The 19,664-nt window shown below is 46.7% G+C and overlaps 1 protein-coding gene across 2 annotated transcripts in view; it reads left to right on the top strand.

Annotated features, from left to right (window-relative positions):
* Positions 1–19,664, top strand: part of IGF1R (insulin like growth factor 1 receptor) — a 265,194-nt gene that overhangs the window by 27,073 nt on the left and 218,457 nt on the right. For both annotated transcript variants that reach the window (XM_065412490.1, XM_065412489.1), the window contains exon 2: positions 3,336–3,881. In XM_065412490.1, the coding sequence (XP_065268562.1) occupies positions 3,336–3,881 (546 nt within the window). The remainder of the gene's footprint in view (positions 1–3,335; positions 3,882–19,664) is intronic.

Below are 19,664 nucleotides of genomic sequence, written 5' to 3'. Positions count from 1 at the left end.
ATTTCATTATTCTACAAAACATATAACTTAATAGATAACAAACTAAAAAAAGCTAGTTCTTACATTAAGAAATGCCAGTGGCACATTCACATGTAAGCAATTGCTCTAACATTGAAACCCCCTGGACTCCATCGTTTTTCTTATTAGGAAGATGGTGTTTCATAATCGAGGCAAATGAGTTTATATTGTTGCCAGAAAGTCCTGATCCCTTACTGATGTATAAAAACATTAAGTATCTAAAATTAAGTAACTTTCAAGCAGGGGCAAACATAAAACTAAAAACAATGACTCTTTAAGCCTGGTCTTGAAACACATACACGTGTACAGATCTTATAAGGCTTTAGATAAGAGTTGCTGTCATTTCTCTTATAACTCAGCTGTTTTTTAAACCCCATCACTCTGGAACTTGGCCTACAAAAGGTCAACCTAAGTGCAAATTTTATTTCTTTAACAAAATGAAGATCTTGGAGCAGTCAAGCTTTCTAAAATTTTATTGCACTAAGAATAAATTCTGCTTCATTTCCTGTACCTTAATAGGAACTGTAGGGTACTTTTTCCTTTCAGCAGGTGGAGACAAAAAATAAACTGATTTAGTTGGAAAAACATTGCATTTGTACCTCTCTGCTCGTTTTTTTTTTTTTTTTTTGGTCTCTTTCCAGAAAAGGAACAGCCTGTGTTAGCATTATAACGGTATTCCCATTTTGTCAGAACAGACACTCTGGGATCAGGCCTACCCTGTCTTTTTATTTTGGTTTTCTTTAAAAGGAAGTTTCATAAACTGCATTGTAAGACCATGCTATTGATCTTCTGTTGTGCTGTGTTGTGGCTTTCCCTCACAAGTTCAGGCGGAGAGGAATGGTGTTCGGGTTCTCCCGTAGAGGCTTGTCAGACTTGATGAGTCTTAACCAAGCAGAGAGAATGGATGAAGAGCAGATCTCAGAGACTGGAATCACAGTGAAAGGAAAAAGGGGGCTAGATTAAAAATGGAGCTGAGGGATGTGGGGAGAGACTTGTAGAAGAATGACCAGTAAGCATGATAGCCTAATCATTGAGATGTATGATTAAAAACCAGTATAGCAGGATTGTGAAGGAGCAGAGAATTGAAGACTCAGTTGAGTTCATTCTCCCCCCGCCCTCCCTTATACTGGGGAATTTCGGTTTCTAAGACTGAAATTCAGGGTCAGACCCAAAGCCAAGTCTTTCTCTTTCGCTCTAATTGCAGTTGTTCCATTTCACACGATTTTAATGTTTGCCTGGAGAGACCTTTCTAAGCTGGCAATTGTAGGTGCCAGTCTGTCTGCTCATCCAAATCCTGAACGACATACAGTGCTAGAAACCTTGATTCATTTCCACGCTCAGACATCCTAGAATTCCTCTGACAGATTTCTCCCCGCCCTTTACAGCTTTTATCACAGGTTTTGTGGATTGGATTTCTTTAACTCTTGTAGTCTGGCTTCTGCCAGCTTCATCAACCAGACTATCCTCTCCTGTTATCTTCCTGTACTCCCCAAAAGAGTGAAATTTATATTTTTCCTCTTTGTCTATAATGTGTACACTAACTCCAGCTGATCCCTTGGGATGTTAACTACTTTTAAGTCCTTGTTGGATGTTAAAGCTGCTATGATTTAAGCATGTTCATGTTTCAGATCCTTTGTTAACTTGCGGTAATAGTCTTAGCTAGGTGTTTTGGGACGACAGGACTGCTTTCTGTTGCTAAAGCAATTTGTGAAGCTCTGGACAGTTTTCGTTGGTATTAGAATTTGAGTTACTGGCTCCTTTGTTTGTGTCTAGACCAAACTCTCTTCTCAGAGAAAGTTGGTGGTAAAATAATTAAGTTTAATATGCATAAAACAAGACAAATAGCCTCCCCATCCAACTAGATCCCTGTGTAAGCTTGCTTTAAACAAACTGCCATTTTCCTTTATCTCACAATGCCTTATTTGTATTGTCCGTATTAGAGCATCCTTTTTCCATTTCTTCCACCAAATACCTCAAAGATCGATGTTGTCAGTGAGTTCAAGAACAACTGACTCTTGGGCTCTCATCCTTGCGCTTTGTGGTTTTTAGGTGGTTTCCCTAGAGAAGACCATGCATCTTTGTTTTATATTTATAGAGAGCTGCTTATGTAGTTAATTCTTGTATTTATTAATACAATCTTTCAAAAACGTATGCTCCCGTCTATTTTGAGTGATTATTGTGGCATTGACATAATAGAGGGCTTTTTCTGTTTAGTTTCTTTTTCCTTTTGTATGCATTTTCTCTCCAGATGTGAAAAGTCAGACAACTTAAGTTGGTTATGAAGCTGTTTCCCCATATATTTTTTTCCTGTCCTATTGACAGCTGACTTCATGAGAATACATTGGGTTCAATCTAGTGTTTTCAAGGGAAATTCCTCATTATGACTCAAATAAGTATTCTTGTAAATAAGTCTGTTGTTTATCCTGTTTTTCTTAGGGCTTCAGGAACTCCACTGTGGGTTTGTGCCAGAATTAGTGAAACTTGGGTTCACTGGAGTGCATGCAAACAGGAACTCCATGAATTAGAAACAAGTCAGAACACTTTCTTTTCCTAATGCTTGCAGAACAGGAAGTGCTGAGTAGCATTGTGTATATTTGTAATGTTACAGATCTTTTGTAAGCTCCTATGTTCTGGTGTGGGGGCCAAGTTGGCTTGAGAACCTGGGAAAGTAGAGTAGGTTTTGGTGTTGTGAATGGTTTGCTGATTTAGAGGGTTGAAGCCAAATATACTGTGTTCTCCAATGCTTTAGTTTCTTCTCAGCTTTAAATTAGTAACCTAAGGGTTAAAGTTTTATATATATATATATATATATATATATATATATATATAAGTTATGTATTTTTTAGGTGTAGTCCTCTCATTAAACTCCCTGGGAATCATGTGATTGAAATCCCAGCCCATCACCACGGAAAAGATCGCCCCTAAAAGTTATGACCTGTTTTGTTGAATTAATTGAAGCACTGTGCATTCTATTCTTATTCCATGGTAAAATCCAGGCTCGCTTGCAGCAGTAAGAAAGCATCAGTTTTGTACCCACTGCAGAATGTGTGTGCTTCTAGCGCTCTTCTTTTGCATGTAATATTAACATTGATCAGTTAAATGAGATAAAATGAAAGTGGCATATTCAATAGTAGGCCCAAATTATGTGCTTATTCTTATTTTAAAATTACAGCTTAATTGTGGAGTTAAAATTTTATGGCAGACAAAATGTTCAGTCAGAGCTGTTTCAATTTAATTTGCCTTAATTTTGTTTTAAAGTTTAAAAACTTGTTGAAGTTGATTAAGGATTTCTTTTTTTTTTTTCCTTGTGTTTTCAGTTTGTGGGCCAAATGTCGACATTCGCAATGATATCCATGAGCTGAAGCGCTTAGAGAACTGCACGGTAATTGAGGGTTTCCTCCAGATTCTGCTGATCTCCAAGGCAGAGGACTACCGCAACTTCCGCTTCCCAAAGCTCACAGTTATCACCGACTACTTGCTGCTGTTCCGCGTGGCAGGCTTAGAGAGCCTCAGTGATCTCTTTCCCAACCTCACGGTCATTCGCGGGAGGAACCTCTTCTACAACTATGCCCTGGTTATCTTTGAGATGACTAACCTCAAAGAAATTGGGCTTTACAATCTGAGGAACATCACCCGAGGGGCCATCCGGATCGAGAAAAACTCTGACCTGTGTTACCTCTCCACGGTGGACTGGTCTCTGATACTAGATGCAGTGTCCAACAACTACATAGTTGGGAATAAACCTCCAAAGGAGTGTGGGGACTTGTGTCCAGGGACGATGGAAGAGAAGCCATTGTGTGAGAAGACCTCCATTAACAATGAGTACAACTACCGCTGCTGGACCACCAACCACTGCCAGAAAAGTAAGAGTTGAATAGATTGCCAAATTCAAATGCAACTTTTTGTGTGTGTGCCTCTTCCTAAAATAAATAGCTCAATTTTTTTAAGGCTTAATTCTGCCTTTTCATATAAGCTTTGTTTTAGTACTGTGGGATACCATTGAAATTAGTGTCTTCTAATCAGTAGTATTTCATGTAACTCCATGGCCAACTCTTTAGCTGTTTCCATAGTGAATATTTAATTTTTCACATTTGAAAGAAAAATCGTGATTTGAGGGTGATAAGTGGTTCAATAAAACTGGAGGCAAGAAGAGCTCCTTTGCGTCAGCTGGCTTTGGCAGGATAACTAGTTCAATCAGTAGTGTTGCTGGGTTCCTGAACCCCAGTGCATTCCTCAAACACTGCTTAATGAGAACTGTTCTATAACCAATCTGTCTGAATGTTCATTTCTTAGAATGTTCAGTTTGCAGGTGGTGGCTGTGGGAAGGTACTTGTGCTCAGGACCAAAGCACCCTATTACTTTCAATGGGCTTTGGACAGGGCCCTAAGTTTTCCATCAGAATTTGCATTTTGATAGCCTCCAGAGTCCTGTATAAATAAGTTTCACCACTGAAGGTCTTTATTAAGACTTTACGTAACTGTCTGAAATTTTCTCTACGTTAAATAATATCGGATACCTATTCTTGTTGGTAAAATCTACTTGATAGGAATGTTGGAAAACCTTGGCTTCATAAGCCCTTATTTTTAAAAAGCTACTTTTTTAAAGAGAGAGAATTCTTCCTGATATTTTTTTTTTATTATTATTGAGGGGTACGGTTATTGTCAAAGACTGCTGGTATAGTACTATTAATAATAGTATAATTATCTTTAAAGATATTTGGTCTGTAATGTATAACTAGACAAACATTTCAAACAAAACCTCATCTTCACTAACTCCTCTGGGAAGGGGAAAAATAAGTTGCATCTCTTTCCCTGTAGCTCTGTATTGACAGAACCACTTCTAGATGAGCCACAAATAGTCCATAGTATCATGATTTCTGTTTCCATACTTGCAGCATCACAATAGTGACATTGGTTGCTCGTTGTGCTGATTAAAATCTTCAGTAACCGCCAATAAGGGAGTTTCCGTCCTACAGGTTGAATGTGCATTGTATGAAGAAGTCCTTTCTTTGGTTTGTTTAAAACCAGCTGCCTATTTATTTCATAGGTTGCGCTCTCATTTTTATGTAATTATCAGTTATGTACATAATTTATGATTAAAAATTAGTCATGGAGAACTCAGGCGTACAAGAAATACTGTATTCTCAATACTCACAAGGACAGAGGAATCTGGTAGTGAAACAGAGCTGTGCGGTTACTGCTGCTGAATGGACAACAACAATGGGAGGTTACTTCAGGTTGAATTTTAAATCCTGGTTGTTAAAGGGGAGCTATAAGCCACCATCCTTTTGAATGTCTGTGTAAGCTTCCCCCCCCCACCCCTTTTCACACTTCTCCCCGTGGCATAATGGTAAAATGGACTAACTGCAGACATTTTCCCCCCAGCAGTCTTGGGACCCTGTTATCCTTGCAAGTGGAATGCTGTGCGTGGAATGCATTCCACTGGCAGTGAAAAGATGAGAGTCTGAGCTAATGGAATGTTGGGGTCCAGTTGGTCAGTTTTACAGCTGTAGATAATAGTGGACAAAGAAAAGTTCCATTTTAAACTACTTGAAGCCCACAAGGACCCTGTGCGGGGCCGTTAGAGGGAAGGTAAACAAAGGCACTATCCTGCAAACACATGGTGTATGTCGTGTCTACACTGAAGCTGGCAGCAAGCCTCCCAGCCTTGATAGAGAGACTTGTGTTGGCTGGGATCATGCTACCGTGTTAAAAATTGCTGTGTTTATTGCAGCACCAGCAGAGGCATGGTCTAGCCACTGAGCTTGGACCCACGGGGCAGGGTAGGCTTGAGCTCGAGTGGCTAGCCCAGACTCCACCAGTGTCCCAGTGTCCACACAGCTATTCTTATTGTGCTTACCTTACAAGCCCTTGCTAGCGCAAGTCTGTCTGCCCAGGCTTGCTTCCATCTGCAGCGTACCCTTAGACGTAGGCCTCACTTGACTTGCATGAGGAGTCCCGTTGTGAGTTCAATGGGATTGCTCATGTGAGTAAAATTATACACATCTGTAAGTGTTTGCAGGACTCAGGCTACAGACTGGAATCTCTTTTGGTATTATGTTTGTCTCCTTTCCCTCCCACCCTCCATGATCTTCTACCAAGTGTAGCTAATATATGTCAAGGAATTTTTTTTCTATTAATAAGTCAGTGTTTGTAATATAGTCTGAAGTTTTAAATAGTCAATGAGAGAATTGATATGCTGGCTTGCAATGAAGTTGTACTTGTGTCTCTGTTTGCAGTCTTGTTCTTATCTGTTATGGCACCATTTATCTCTTCTGATAGCAGGCATAGACAAAAACAAACGGCAGCACTTGGTCTCTTTGCACTTTTACAAATAGGGCAAACAAGCTCATAGTTTACTCAAATCACCGCAATTGCACTGTAGGCTTTTTGAGTTTATCCTGTAAACTTCAGAAGGCTATGAGCCCAGCCTATCGGTAGGCGTTAATTACAAGCAATAATCACTGCAATCTTGGCTTGAGTTAAAGTAATGATGGTCAATACCAGAGTGTGAGAGAAGTTTCTGTACAAAAGAGGGTTGGAAAAGCCTATAGAGCATTGAAGCTGGGATCTCCACTGGGGAAGCTGAATCCCGCAGTATTTTGAATATCTTGACGGATCCACGAAGATGAGAAATTTAGACACATTGCCGTGCAGTTCTACTCCCCTGACCGCCCAAAAATAAAACCCTTTACAAATAGCATTGTAGGGCTCTGTTTCTCTCAGTATTTTTTGTAGGAAATAGTCAGTTTAGTTTAAATAAATAAAATAAAAATCCCCAGCTGTTAGGTCTGCATAATTCAGTCTGAATCAGCGAGTCAGGCTTGGTTTGTTCCTTCTAAGGTATTACTACCAATAATAATGGTTCTGTATGGCCAAATTATGTCTTCTGCGAAACCACTTAATTGTCTTCAGATTATGTCCTTGGTGATTCCTGTGCAACCTCATTGCCTTTGCTGGCTTTGGAATGTGTTTTTGTTTTGTTTTTTTAAATCTTTTTCATAAGAATGTAAGAACAGCCGTACTGGGTCAGACCAATGCTCCATCTAGCCCAGTATCATGTTTCCCAGTGGTGGCTGGTGCCAGATACTTCAGAGGGAATGAACAAAACAGGGCAATTTTGAGTGATCCATTCCTGTTATCCAGTCCCAGCTTCTGGCAGTCGGAGGTTTAGGGACACTTGGAGCATGCAGTTTCATCCCTGAGCATCTTGGCTAATAGCCATTGATGGACCTGTCCTCCAGGAACTTAAATTCTTTTTTGAACCCCTGTTATACTTTTGGCATTCACAACATCCCATGGCAACAAATTCCACAGCTTGATTGTGCCTTGTATGAAGAAGTCCTTCCTTTGGTTTGTTTTAAACGAGCTGCCTATTAATTTCATTGGGTGACCCTAGTTCTTTTGTTATGTGAAGGAGTAAATAACACTTCCTTATTCACATTTTCCACATCCATGCATGATTTTATAGACCTCTGTCAAACCCCACCCCCGTAGTCATCTCTTTGCTTAGTTGAACAGTCCCGGGCTCTTTAATCTCTCCTCACATGGAAGCTGTTCCATCCCCCTAATAATTATTGTTGTCCTTCTCTGTACCTTTTCCAATGCAATATATTTTTTTGAGACGGGGTGACCAGAACTGCATGCAGTATTCAAGGTATGGACGTACCATGGATTTATGTAGTGGCATTCTGATATTTTCATTTTTATCTATCCCTTTCCTAATGGTTCCTAACATTGTTAGCTCTTTGAGTGGCACTGCACATTGAGCGGATGTTTTCAGGGAGCTATCCACAGTGGCTCCAAGATCTTTCTTGAGTGGGAGCAGCTAAATTAGTCCCCATCATTTTGTATGTACAGTTGGGATTGTTTTTTCCCCAATGTTTATTACTTTGCACTTATCAATACTGAATTTCATCTGCCATTTTGTCACCTAGTCACCCAGTTTAGCGAGACCCTCTCCATCTCTTCAGTTTCACTCCCTTTTGCCTGTGTTAGCTTCTTAGTGCAAACTGGAGGACGAAACAGAGCACGAAAGGCTGGTGTTATTTTCCTTGAAGTTAGCAGTTCTGACTCTGAATCCACATCGGAGGTAGATCTGTTGAAAAGATGGTGCCATATTTACATTGTCACAATACCACCATAAGGCTCAAGGAGATCAAATCGGTGAAGAGGTAGTAGAAAGGAATACTAAGAATAATTGTTGAAGCTCAGGTCCTCATGTGGAAGTGGGAGAAGTGATGCTAGGCTTAGGATAGCATAGGGTGGAGAGCAGAAAAGGAAATGCCACAGCTATGTATGTGAACCAAAGTTCTAATAATTAATAAAGAGCAAGAAACTTGGAACATTTTATTGTTTTTGTTAATTGTAACAAGGCAGGGTAGCAAGGAAGAGGACTCTCTAATTTGCCAGCTATCCATCTAGAAGAGAAACCACTGTCCTTTCTGAAGGAAAAACAAAGGAAGTATACATGTTCGATTGTTTAAAAGGGAGCTTCCTGTTTATCCTACTTGATTGTTTGAACACACTAGCAATGAACTCCTAATCTGGAGAGAAATCTGTACAGAATTACGCAAGGATGTAAAAAAGACTGGAAACTAGGGCCCAGGTTTTTAAAGCTATTGAGGTGTTTCGCCACTCAGCACTGCAAGGCCTAAGTGACTTAGGAGCCTGATACTCATTTTCAAAAGTGAGCTCTGAAGTGCCTAAGTCATCTTTAAAAATGAGACTCTGGCTCCTGTGTTACTTAGCCTTCCAGTGATGCATGGAGAACACCTAAATACTGTTTAAAAAGCTGGGCCTAGGAGTTGAAATATCTTCAAGTCGTTAACCTGCATTTTTTCTCCCAATAAAGCCATGAGGTCTACAGTATTTTCTGATGAGTTTGTATGCTTCTTTTTCTGTAATTTTTTTTGTAGATGAAGATGACAAACATTGACATTCCCATTGCATGCCATAATGGTGCTAAATTGAACTATGGAAATGCTGTACGTAGTCTTACCTTCATTTAATTGCTTATCCTTTTATTTTGGTTCCAGCTGTATAGTAGGGAGCATGTATTAAGTACCTCTGTCCTTATTTAGAGCTTCCGTTAAAGGATATCAAATCAATGGGTAAATGTGGTGTGGGAACATTTAGTTCTTTCAGCAGGCTGGCTTCTGTTTAATTTTGTCATTGAGGAGAAGTCAGTTTCTGTTTCCTCTTCTTTCTTGCTCACAAACAAAGGAACAGGCCTTTGCTTCCTTTGGTATAACTTGCATGGGAACAACGTTGGAGGAGGAGGGAGACTGGGTAGCAGTTCTGTGTTTTAAAGAGGCAGAGTAACACAGAGACATTTTGATAATATGTAAGCTGCAGAAAATGTCCAACTTTTTAAAAGCTTCAGTGCAAAGTTTCTGTGACTTCTTTGTCTGTTCGGTAGCCCCTGGCTGGTCTATCTAGTGCACACTCCTACTTTTAACTGCCCTGAAGCAGGGGAGCCCTAACTCATTCCCTTTACAGCTCTCGCAGTGTTGGGCCTACTGTTGTCTCTGTGTGCACTTAGTTTTGGTCTGAGCTGAAGGGTGCTAGCTGTGCTGCATGCACATCTCCTTCTAACAGCAGAATCACAAAGTGGTGTTGCCTTCCCGAATAGTTGTCACGGAGTATGGGGGACTCAGGGCCCTGTACCCCCGGCTTCCTGCGATTCACCATGACTCTCAGCCAGCCAGTAAAGCAGAAGGTTTATTTAGATGACAGGAATACAGTCCAAGACAGGTCTTGCAGGCACAGACAACAGGACCCCCCTCAGTTAGGTCCATCTTGGGGTCCTAGGGCACCACAACCCCCTTGGGAGGTCAGAGACCTGTGTCTCTCCCAGCCGCATCACCAGCCAGCTCCCGAGAGTCTGCCTTCAGCGACCCCTCCCACAGCCTTTGTTCAGTTTCCCGGGCAAAGGTGTCACCTCGCCTCTAACCCCTTCCTGGGTTCTCATGTTACATGCTCAGGTATTCTCCGTCGGTCAGTCTCCCATCCCCCAATGCAGACTATCCTAGCCACACTCCCCTGTCAGCATTCAAAGCCCACAGTAAGAACAGTCCCAGTTCATCACATCTCTCCCCCCTTCGAGACCGAACTGAGCGGGGTCACTTTAACCAGTGACCCGGGGAAGTTCGAATCTGCCCCCGTTCCCATGGATGCCCCAGCATCCCTCCCATTCCTTGGTGAGAATTACACCAGGCCCCTCCAGTTTCACGCCCCCCCCTTAGGTCGGGGGTGCTCGATGGCACTTGTAGTTCGCATGTGGGAAGGTTTATGCGGCCTGTGCCCTTTTTCCACCCCAATACCCCTGGGGTTCCAACTGGGCTGGGGTCTTCTCCCAGCGTTCCAGTCTGGAGGTCGGTGATTCGGGCTCTCTTGGTTCAGAGCCCCCCTTTTAACCTTGGCCACCCTCTGGAAAGGCTCCTCTATGCTGGGCAAGGGTCCTAAAGCCGTTTTCCCCTTGTCCCGGGCCTTCCTTCCCCTCTGACAGGGGTCACAGGATCGGCAGTACTGCCGGACAGTAACAAAGAACCCAGGCCAGTAAAAGCTCCGTAGCAGCCTCTGCTGGGTACGCCAGGTTCCCTGGTGCCCTGAGAGGGGAATGTCATGGGCCCGGCACAGCAGCTGGCGGCGATACTTCTGGGGTACCACCAGCTGCCTCCTGATCCCCCCCTGACTCCATTTTCCCTGGGGGAGCCCATTCTCGGTACAGGAACCCCTTCTCCCACAAGAACCTTTTCCGGCCACCTCTCCCCATGGTCTGTACCGCACCGAGGTCGGCCAGGTCCCTTATCTTCCGCAAGGAGGGGTCTTTCTGCACCTCGGCCTGGAACTCAGCAGCTGGGACAGGGATGGCCACCTGCTCTTTCTCGCCGGCTGGGTCTGAAGCCGCAGCCTCCCTGAGCCGTGTCCCTGGGCGTTCCCTCCCCACCAGGTTAGGGTCCTGCGCCTCGGGCCAGGCACCCTCCCCAAGGTCAGGGCACAGTGCCCCTCGCCGGCTCTGACTGCGGGTCACAACCAGTGCACCCTGGGGGTTGCTTGGCCAGTCCTCCAGGTCCCCCCCCCCATCAACACCTCAGTGGGCAAATACGGGTGTACCCCCACGTCCTTGGGGCCCTCCTTGGCCCCCCACTTCAGGTGTACCCTCGCCACGGGCACTTTGACTGGGGTCCCTCCCACTCCCATCAGGGTCAGGTAGGTGTTGGGCACCACCTGCTCTGGGGCCACCACCTCGGGCCGGGCCAGCATCACCTCTGCGCCCGTATCCCAGTATCCATTGACCTTCCTCCCATCCACCTCCAGGGGAACAAGGTACTCTCTCCGGAGGGACAGCCCCGCGCCCACCGTATAAACCAAAAACCCTGAGTCTGGAGCATCCAGCCCCGCAGAGGAGCTGGCCTGGAGCTCTCCTCCCTCCTTAGCAGGTGATACTCTGCCAGCCCCCCTTCCCTGGGAATGCTGCCTCTCGCCCGGCTGGGTCTCTACCCAGTCAACCCTCTGTGGGTTCGGTCTGCTCAGTCTGTCCCTGAGCCTGGGGCACTGGGCCCGTATGTGGCCTCTCTGGCCACAGTGATAGCAGCCCATGTCCCTTGGGTCCCCTCGAGTGGGTCGGATGGCCCTGATGCCGGATGATCCCCTTTGATGGGGGTTTTCTGTATTTCCCCGCTGGGAGGTCCCCTGGTGACTCTCTCTCTGCGTTGTGGTGGGACTGTTCCTTTGGGACTCCTCCCGGTTATCCCCTGCCCGACTGTTCACAAACTCGTTGGCCAGCTGGCCTGCATGCTGCGGGTTCTCTGGCTTTTGGTCCATCAACCATCGCCTCAGGTCGGGTGGGCACTGCTCATACACGTGCTCCAGTACGAATAGGTCAAGCTGGTCCTCTTTAGTTTGGGCCCCAGCTGTCCACTTGCGGGCATACCCCTGAGCCCGGTTGGCTAGTTGTAGGTATGTGACCTCACGGGTTTTACGCTGACTCCGGAACCTTGTCCGGTACATCTCAGGGGTCAGCCCAAACTCGCGGAGCAGGGCCTTTTTGAACAGTTCGTAGTCCCCTGTCTCCGCCCCTTTCAGTTGGCTGTACACCTCCCTGGCTGTGGGGTCCAGTGAGGGAATGAGAAACTGGAGCCTGTCTGCAGGGTCAACCTGGAGCAGCTCGCAGGTATTCTCAAAGGCCGTCAGGAAGGTATCCATGTCCTCCCCCTCCTTACGCTGGGCCAGGAAGCACTTATCAAAGCTCTTTGCAGTCTTGGGTACCCCCTCACTCACCGCAGCCGGGGGCTCGCTGCTCCTCAGCCTGGCCAGTTCCAGCTCATGCTGACGCTGGTTCTCCTCATGCTGACGCTGGTTCTCCTCATGCTGACGTTGTTTTTCCCCTTCTTCCCGCTCATGTTGACGTCGTTTCTCCTTCTCTTCCCGCTCCTGCTTCAGTTCTTGCTTCCTTAACTCGAGCTCGAGCTCTTTCAGTCTCAGTTCCCTGTCATATTCCAGTCGCAACCGCTCCCGGGACGGGGAGCTCCGCCGGGACGATCCCCTGCTGGCTGCCGGGGTCAGGGTGCCCTCGGCATTCACTGGGCTTCCCCCAACCCCTCCCCTAGGTATAGGTAGGCCGGGTCTCGGGATGTCCTCGGCAGCAGTCTGACCCCTCCCAGCCATGTCAGGCCCCGGGGCCCACGCTGCATCCACCGGGCGGCTTCTCTCAGGGACAGGGCTCGGTTCATCCAAGCGATCCCTCTCTTCCAGCTGGGCAATTAGCTGTTCTTTGGTGGACCTCCCAATACGCAGCCCCCTCTGCCTGCACAGCTCCACCAGGTCGCTCTTAAGGCGTTTAGCATACATCCTCCTGCTGGCCACTCACAGGCCTATGTGCTCACCGCTCCCCACAGTTTCCAGGGAGCCCCCTAGTGTGCCAGCCCTTCTCGAGGTCACCACCTCTCTGCCATGGTCGAGCTGCAGACTCCTCCGCCCCTGGGACCGCTCACTGCGATCCCCCTGGGGGACCCCGTTACTGCAAAAGTCCTTCTCGCTGGTCACACACTCCCAGGGATGATAACCGTCTCTCTCTGACTCTTCAGCATGCCTGGTCCCCGTCAATCCCCCTTTGTTTTACTGCTCCCCAGTCACTTACTGCAGGAAGCGCCGTCCACGGGGTGCAGTAGATCCCACTGCTGCCACCAGTTGTCACGGAGTATGGGGGACTCAGGGCCCTGTACCCCCAGCTTCCTGCGATTCACCATGATTCTCAGCCAGCCAGTAAAGCAGAAGGTTTATTTAGATGACAGGAATATAGCCCAAGACAGGTCTTGCAGGCACAGACAACAGGACCCCCCTCAGTTAGGTCCATCTTGGGGTCCCAGGGCACCACAACCCCCTTGGGAGGTCAGAGACCTGTGTCTCTCCCAGCCACATCACCAGCCAGCTCCCGAGAGTCTGCCTTCAGCGACCCCTCCCACAGCCTTTGTTCAGTTTCCTGGGCAAAGGTGTCACCTCGCCTCTAACCCCTTCCTGGGTTCTCATGTTACATGCTCAGGTATTCTCCGTCGGTCAGTCTCCCATCCCCCAATGCAGACTATCCTAGCCACACTCCCCTGTCAGCATTCAAAGCCCACAGTAAGAACAGTCCCAGTTCGTCACAGTGTTGCCTTCCCAAATAGGAGTGTTTGGATTGTTGCCAGCAGCTGTTGTGAGGGATGGGTTAAATGATGGCAAATTTACAGGAGATGGTAAAGGATAGCATCATGTAAACGCAATGGTGACCTTTTCAAGGGAGCGCCATGTTCATTTGTGATTTGTCCAACACTGAAAGCAAGTTAAGCATTGTTAAACCTTCGAGTGCTCAGATCAGTTCAAGTCATTCTGTTTTGTTCAAAACAAACCAACGTTTCTCTTTTGTACTAGTCCAGATGTTCGTTATATCTCCTTCAATTTAGCAGACGCAACCCGTGGACTGAAATTTCAGGTGACTTCTTCCTAGGCCCAGAACTGCAGATGGACAGTTGTCCTGAATGCCCAGGGTAAAAGGGTTTATATTCTGTCTCCAGCAGGGGAAAAAAACCCTTGATGGTGAGCCTTGGGCCTCAAAGACAGCTTTCCTTGTGTGTCTGAAGGGCTTTAGCATTGGGCTTTTGGGAGAAAACTAACTGAAGCAGAAGATGTCTAGGTGAGGATATGGAGGCTGTTGGCATCCTTCTCACCTGATTCCTTCTTCCAAAGTGCAGAGGTAAAAGCACTTGGGGCAATGTCTTATGAGCACATTCTTTGTTCTAAAGATTTTTTTTTTCTTTGCACAATCACTGTAGACAGCAGTGAGTATATGGGATTGACATATGAATCAGCCAGGACAAAGCTTGCCTTTGTAACACCATTTGAAATGACTCATGATTCCTCACCCCCTGCCAAGTCATGGCATTTTGTCACCAACTGTCAAGGTGGATAAGGTGTTAAAAGGCCTCAGGAGATCCAGAGCTTGGCTCCTGCCACTAACCTCTGCTGTAGAGGATCTCAGGTAAGCAGGCATTGTCAGGAGACATTGCTTTTCTAATGCAGCAGGTCTTGCTTAATTTGAGACACTTTCAAGTGTTACAGAAACTTCCTGCTACACTTGCTTCATTAAACAGTTCAGTGAGAGAGAATGCCTGGCCCTGGTAAACTGCACCAGAGAGCTTAATGTATCTTATCAACTTAGAGAATCAGCTGTTTGTTTCTTTCGTGGCTCAGAAGAACAATAAAGCATGCAATACTTTGTCAATGGGGGAAGAGAGATTTCAGTAGAAAGCCGTACTTTCTTCACCTTACCTTTTGCAGCAGAGACCCTATGAATGGGTGGATGGAGTCTTCCTACCTTCTTTCAACTAGCTGAACTTTTTGTTTCCAGGTGAAACAGCATCTGATAACTTTCTAGCAGACCCCTTGTGATCACGGATTTCACTTTTATAGTGTCTTTCATTGGTGGATCTCAATGTGCTTTATGACCACTAATTAATTTAGCCTCACGGCACCCCTGAGAAGTAGGTTAAGTGTCAGTCCAATTTTACCCTGAGAACGGAGACTCTGGGTGTTCGTGACTTGCCCTAGCTCACGCAGCAACAACATAGCACTGGTACTAGTGGTACGCAGGGCTTCATTCCTGGACTTTATTCCATTTGCTCATTTCCGTTTATGCCCTCTGACAGGTTTCATCTTCTGAAGTATCCAGGCTAATATATAGGCATTTTACAACCATGTGAGATGAGACATATATTGGGTCAGCCGCACATCTTGTCACCAACGCCCTTGCTTATAGCAGAAATGACCAAAACTCTGTGGACTCCAACACAGTGAATAACAAACTCAATGCAGATAGTCTGCACACATGACTTGAGTTTTTTTTGGCAGGGCAAGTGTGTTTCTTCTCCTTTTGGTTTCCATCTGTCTAGTTAACCTATGTTAGTATGAGTTTTAGGTAACAGCAGTTTCACATGCACCTTAAGTGTATGGAAGTTTTATCAGGTGGTCATTCTAGTCTGCTGTTAAGCCCAAGAAATACTGAATCTTGGAGAATCATGAATTGCGAAACTCCAGTTCTCCTGAATAATCTTGATAGCTGCATACTAGCCCAGGAATCCAGCATTGTGAATTAACCAGTTCTCTCTCAATTTTCAATCTCAAGGCACTCCAATTTAAGATCTGTCAAAAAATCCTTATGTTTTGGCTTAATGCTCTTTTAGTTGAGGAGTCAGCATGGAGGTCCATGGTCTCAACTGCTTGGCCTTTATGTATTTGCATAAACTGAAAATATACAACTCTTAAAGCCGCTTGGAAGGTTAGTGTGTCCCAGTCACTGTCTCCTCCCTGTGTGTGGCTTGCTGAAGAAACTCAACTAGTACATTTAAGATCTATTTTTATAAAAAATCAAGCAGGGAAGTTTTCCCATGCAAAGGGAAGGAAGTACCAAAAATCATTAGAGATCAGTTTAGGCATTGTATGTCTCAGCTTGCAATGGCAGAACCTCTTGAAGGGAGGTGGCGAATGATGTGCCCTTCCGTCACAAGGTTATGCATTTAATACACGATCCTTCCTGTGGTTTGCAGAACTCCTTACATGGAGAGACCTGCTTTTGCTAACTTCTGGCTAAACTCTGCCCTTTGGTAAGTATGTGGAATTCCCATTGAAACCAATAGGAGTTGTGCACATGCCTTCTTGGGCAGAATTTAGCCCAGGGGTCTCAAACATGTGGCCCTCAGGGCTATTTTCTGCAGCCTGCGAGCCCCTCGCAGCCCCCCTGTCCTCCCCCTAGAGCGGCTCCAGCTGGATGTGCACCAGGGGCAGGGCATGCTCCCTGCCTGCCCTGCCCTGCGCCGCTCCGTGGGGGGGGGGGGGGGCGGAGGGGCTCTGTGCTGCTGTTGCTTCAGGCACCGCCCCCAGCAGCTCCCATTGGCCGGGAACGGGGAACCACGGCCAATGGGAGCTGCTGGGGGCGGTGCCTGAAGCAACAGCAGCACAGAGCCCCTCCGCCCCCCCCCTTCCCCACGTTCCAGCCTCTTCCCGGAGCAGCGCGGGGGCAGGGCAGACAGGCAGGCAGGGAGCCTGCCCTGCCCTCGGTACGCGCCGGGCCAGATCCTGCCCCCTGAACCCCTCCTGCAGCTGAACCCTCTGCTCTGAGCCCCCTGCCGCACCCTGCACCCCAACCCCCTGCCCTGAATCCCCTGCCGCACCCCGCACCCCTCCTGCATCCCAGCCCACTGCCCTGAGCCCCATGCCGCACCCCTCCTGCACCCTGACCCCCTGCCGTACCCTGCACCCTGACCCCCTGCCCTGAGCCCCCTGCCGCACCCTGCACCCTGACCCCCTGCCCTGAACCCCCGCCTCACCCCGCACCCCTCCTGTATCCCAACCCACTGCCCTGAGCCCCATGCCGCACCCCTCCTGCACCCTGACCCCCTGCCGTACCCTGCACCCCTCCTGCACCCTGACCCCCTGCCCTGAGCCCCCTGCCGCACCCTGCACCCTGACCCCCTGCCCTGAACCCCCGCCTCACCCCGCACCCCTCCTGTATCCCAACCCACTGCCCTGATCCCCCACCGCACCCTGCACCCCTTTTGCACCCCAACTCTGTGCCCTGAGCCCCCACCACACCCCTCCTGCACCCCCTGGGGGCAGGGAGGGGGCAGAGTTGGGGTGGGGATTTCGGGGAAGGGGTTGGAATGGGGGCAGGGAAGAGGCGGGGCGGGGCCTCATGGAAGGGGTGGAGTGGGGGCGGGGCCGAGGGCGGCAGGGGGGAGGTGTCAGTAATGCGGCTCTCGGGCCAATGTACTAGTCCTCATGTGGCCCTCGTGGTCATTTGAGTTTGAGACCCCTGATTTAGCCCATAAATATTTGGCGTTCTCCATTGTTAAGACTCAACAATTCAACCTTAGATGCTCCCTCACCGATAAAACATATAGGATTTAGTGGGGTGGGGGGGGAAGTGGTTGGGGAACTTTGGGTTTAGCTGTCACAAACAATTCGCGCTTGAGCTTGCTTTTTCTAGCCTTTCTTTATTATCAGTTGGCCAGCCTTTCACCTGTCCTTAAAGGGAAATGGCTTAGCTGAAAACCAGCCCGTGTACTGTCTAGGCGCAATGGGAGGATATGAAAGCTGAGTGTCTAGACTGATATGGAAGACTTTGTAAGAGAGTAACTTATGGTAGGTAAGTGAGAGGGATGTAAAACAAAAAAGGAACCCTGCCTCTGCAAATGACATTGCAGCGCATCTGTTGAGGTTTGCATGGTAAATGAGACCTTGAAGCTAACTTTGCCATTGGCATAAGCAAGTGCAGCTCTACTGACTTCACTTGGGCGTATGCTGTCTCCACAATTCTTTACGTGTGGTTGTGACGTTGTGCAGTCTATATGGTTTTATAAAAACATGATAAGTGAATATAATGTAACTGGGATATGCTTCGTGCAAAAGGTCTCTTGTAAGGTATCATTACAAAGCTCATAATCTACTGAGTGTGATCATCCTATTTGTAGAAATGTACCACTCTTGTATCTAAAACTAGAAATATAAAACATAACTCTGAGGGCCTATTGTAATTATGTAAAGTGTGGGCCATTAATGATGGTTTGGAATCTTGATGACTCCCATTAACAAGGACCATTGTCTGCAGATGGCTGTGTTTACCTGTTAGTCTTCCTGTATATGTGTGTGCTGGCAAGTGGGCAATGAAGTCTTGCAGTGACATGTGAACATGTCACCTGAACTGGAATCCATCTTTAACCTGGTGCTTTTCCAGTGAGGGGGGGTTGGAAACCCAGAGGGACAAAGGGTTCCCGCCTTATGCAAAAGATATATAAAGGGGTGGAAGAGAACAAAGGGGAGAGGAGCCATCATGAAGAATCCCCTAGCTATCACCTGAGCTGGAACAAGAGCTGTATCAGGGGAAAGAATTGTGCCCAGGCCTGGAAGGTGTCCAGTCTGAGAGAAACTTACTGAAGCATCTCTGAGGGTGAGATTATCTGTATTCAGTTTGATTAGGCATAGATTTGCGCATTTTATTTTATTTTGCATGGTGACTTACTTTGTTCTGTCTGTTACTACTTGGAACCACTTAAATCCTACTTTCTGTATTTAATAAAATCACTTTTTATTTAGTAATTTACTCGGAGTATGTATTAATACCTGGGGGAGCAAACAACTGTGCATATCTCTCTATCAGTGTTATAGAGGGCGAACAATTTGAGTTTGCCCTGCATAAGCTTTATGCAGGGTAAAACGGATTTATTTGGGTTTAGACCCCATTGGGAGTTGGGCATCTGAGTGCTAAAGACAAGCAAACTTCTGTGAGCTGTTTTCAGGTAAACTTACAGCTCTGGGTCTGTGTTGGAGCAGACGGGAGTGTCTGGCTCAGCAAGACAGGGTGCTGGAGTCCTGAGCTGGCAGGGAAAACAGGAACAGAAGTAGTCTTGGTACATTGGGTGGCAGCTCCCAAGGGGGTTTCTGTGATCCAAGCCGTCACAGTGGTAATATAGTTGGGTGTAGAAGAGTGATTTCATATGAAAAAAATGTTTATATAGGCATATCCATGTATTTACAACACTGCACAAGACAAACATGGAAAACTTCCTGCCCCAGTGTGTGTGAGATTGAATGCTGTTGAAAGTAAAGAAGGGAACAGTTGAGGCATGTGAAGCTGATGGTTAAGCAGATGGCTGCTGAGGACAAAATATTTTTAATGAAAACGGACCTTTTTGTATCAGCCTGACTGTGTTGGTGGGGGGAAGGGAAAAGTGGCCTGGAGATCACTTCTATTAAAATCACTAAACATAGAAAGAAAATAACGTGATGTATTTTTGAAAATGGTTGGAATCTGCTCCTGTTGACACAGAGCCCAAAAGATTTAAACAACCTTGAATAGGGTTACCAGATAGCAACTGTGAAAAAACGGGACACGGGGTGGGGGGTAATAGGTGCTTATATAAGAAAAAGTCCCCCAAAAGGGGACTGTCCCTTTAAAAATTGGACCTCTGGTCACCCTACTCTTGAAAGGCCTACTAGTCTGCTGGTGCCGTTCAACAGCTTCCTGGAGTTCAGGGGCATGTCACCAGTTGACACCAACTGGGGATCCAGCTCTATGGATTCAGCAGGGTGTGTGGAGTGAACCAGGTGCCT

Source organism: Emys orbicularis, chromosome 10, assembly GCF_028017835.1.
Source record: "Emys orbicularis isolate rEmyOrb1 chromosome 10, rEmyOrb1.hap1, whole genome shotgun sequence".
Lineage (NCBI taxonomy): Eukaryota > Metazoa > Chordata > Testudines > Emydidae > Emys > Emys orbicularis.
Note: the sequence above shows the minus strand (reverse complement) of the source record. Positions and strands in the feature narration are given on the sequence as shown.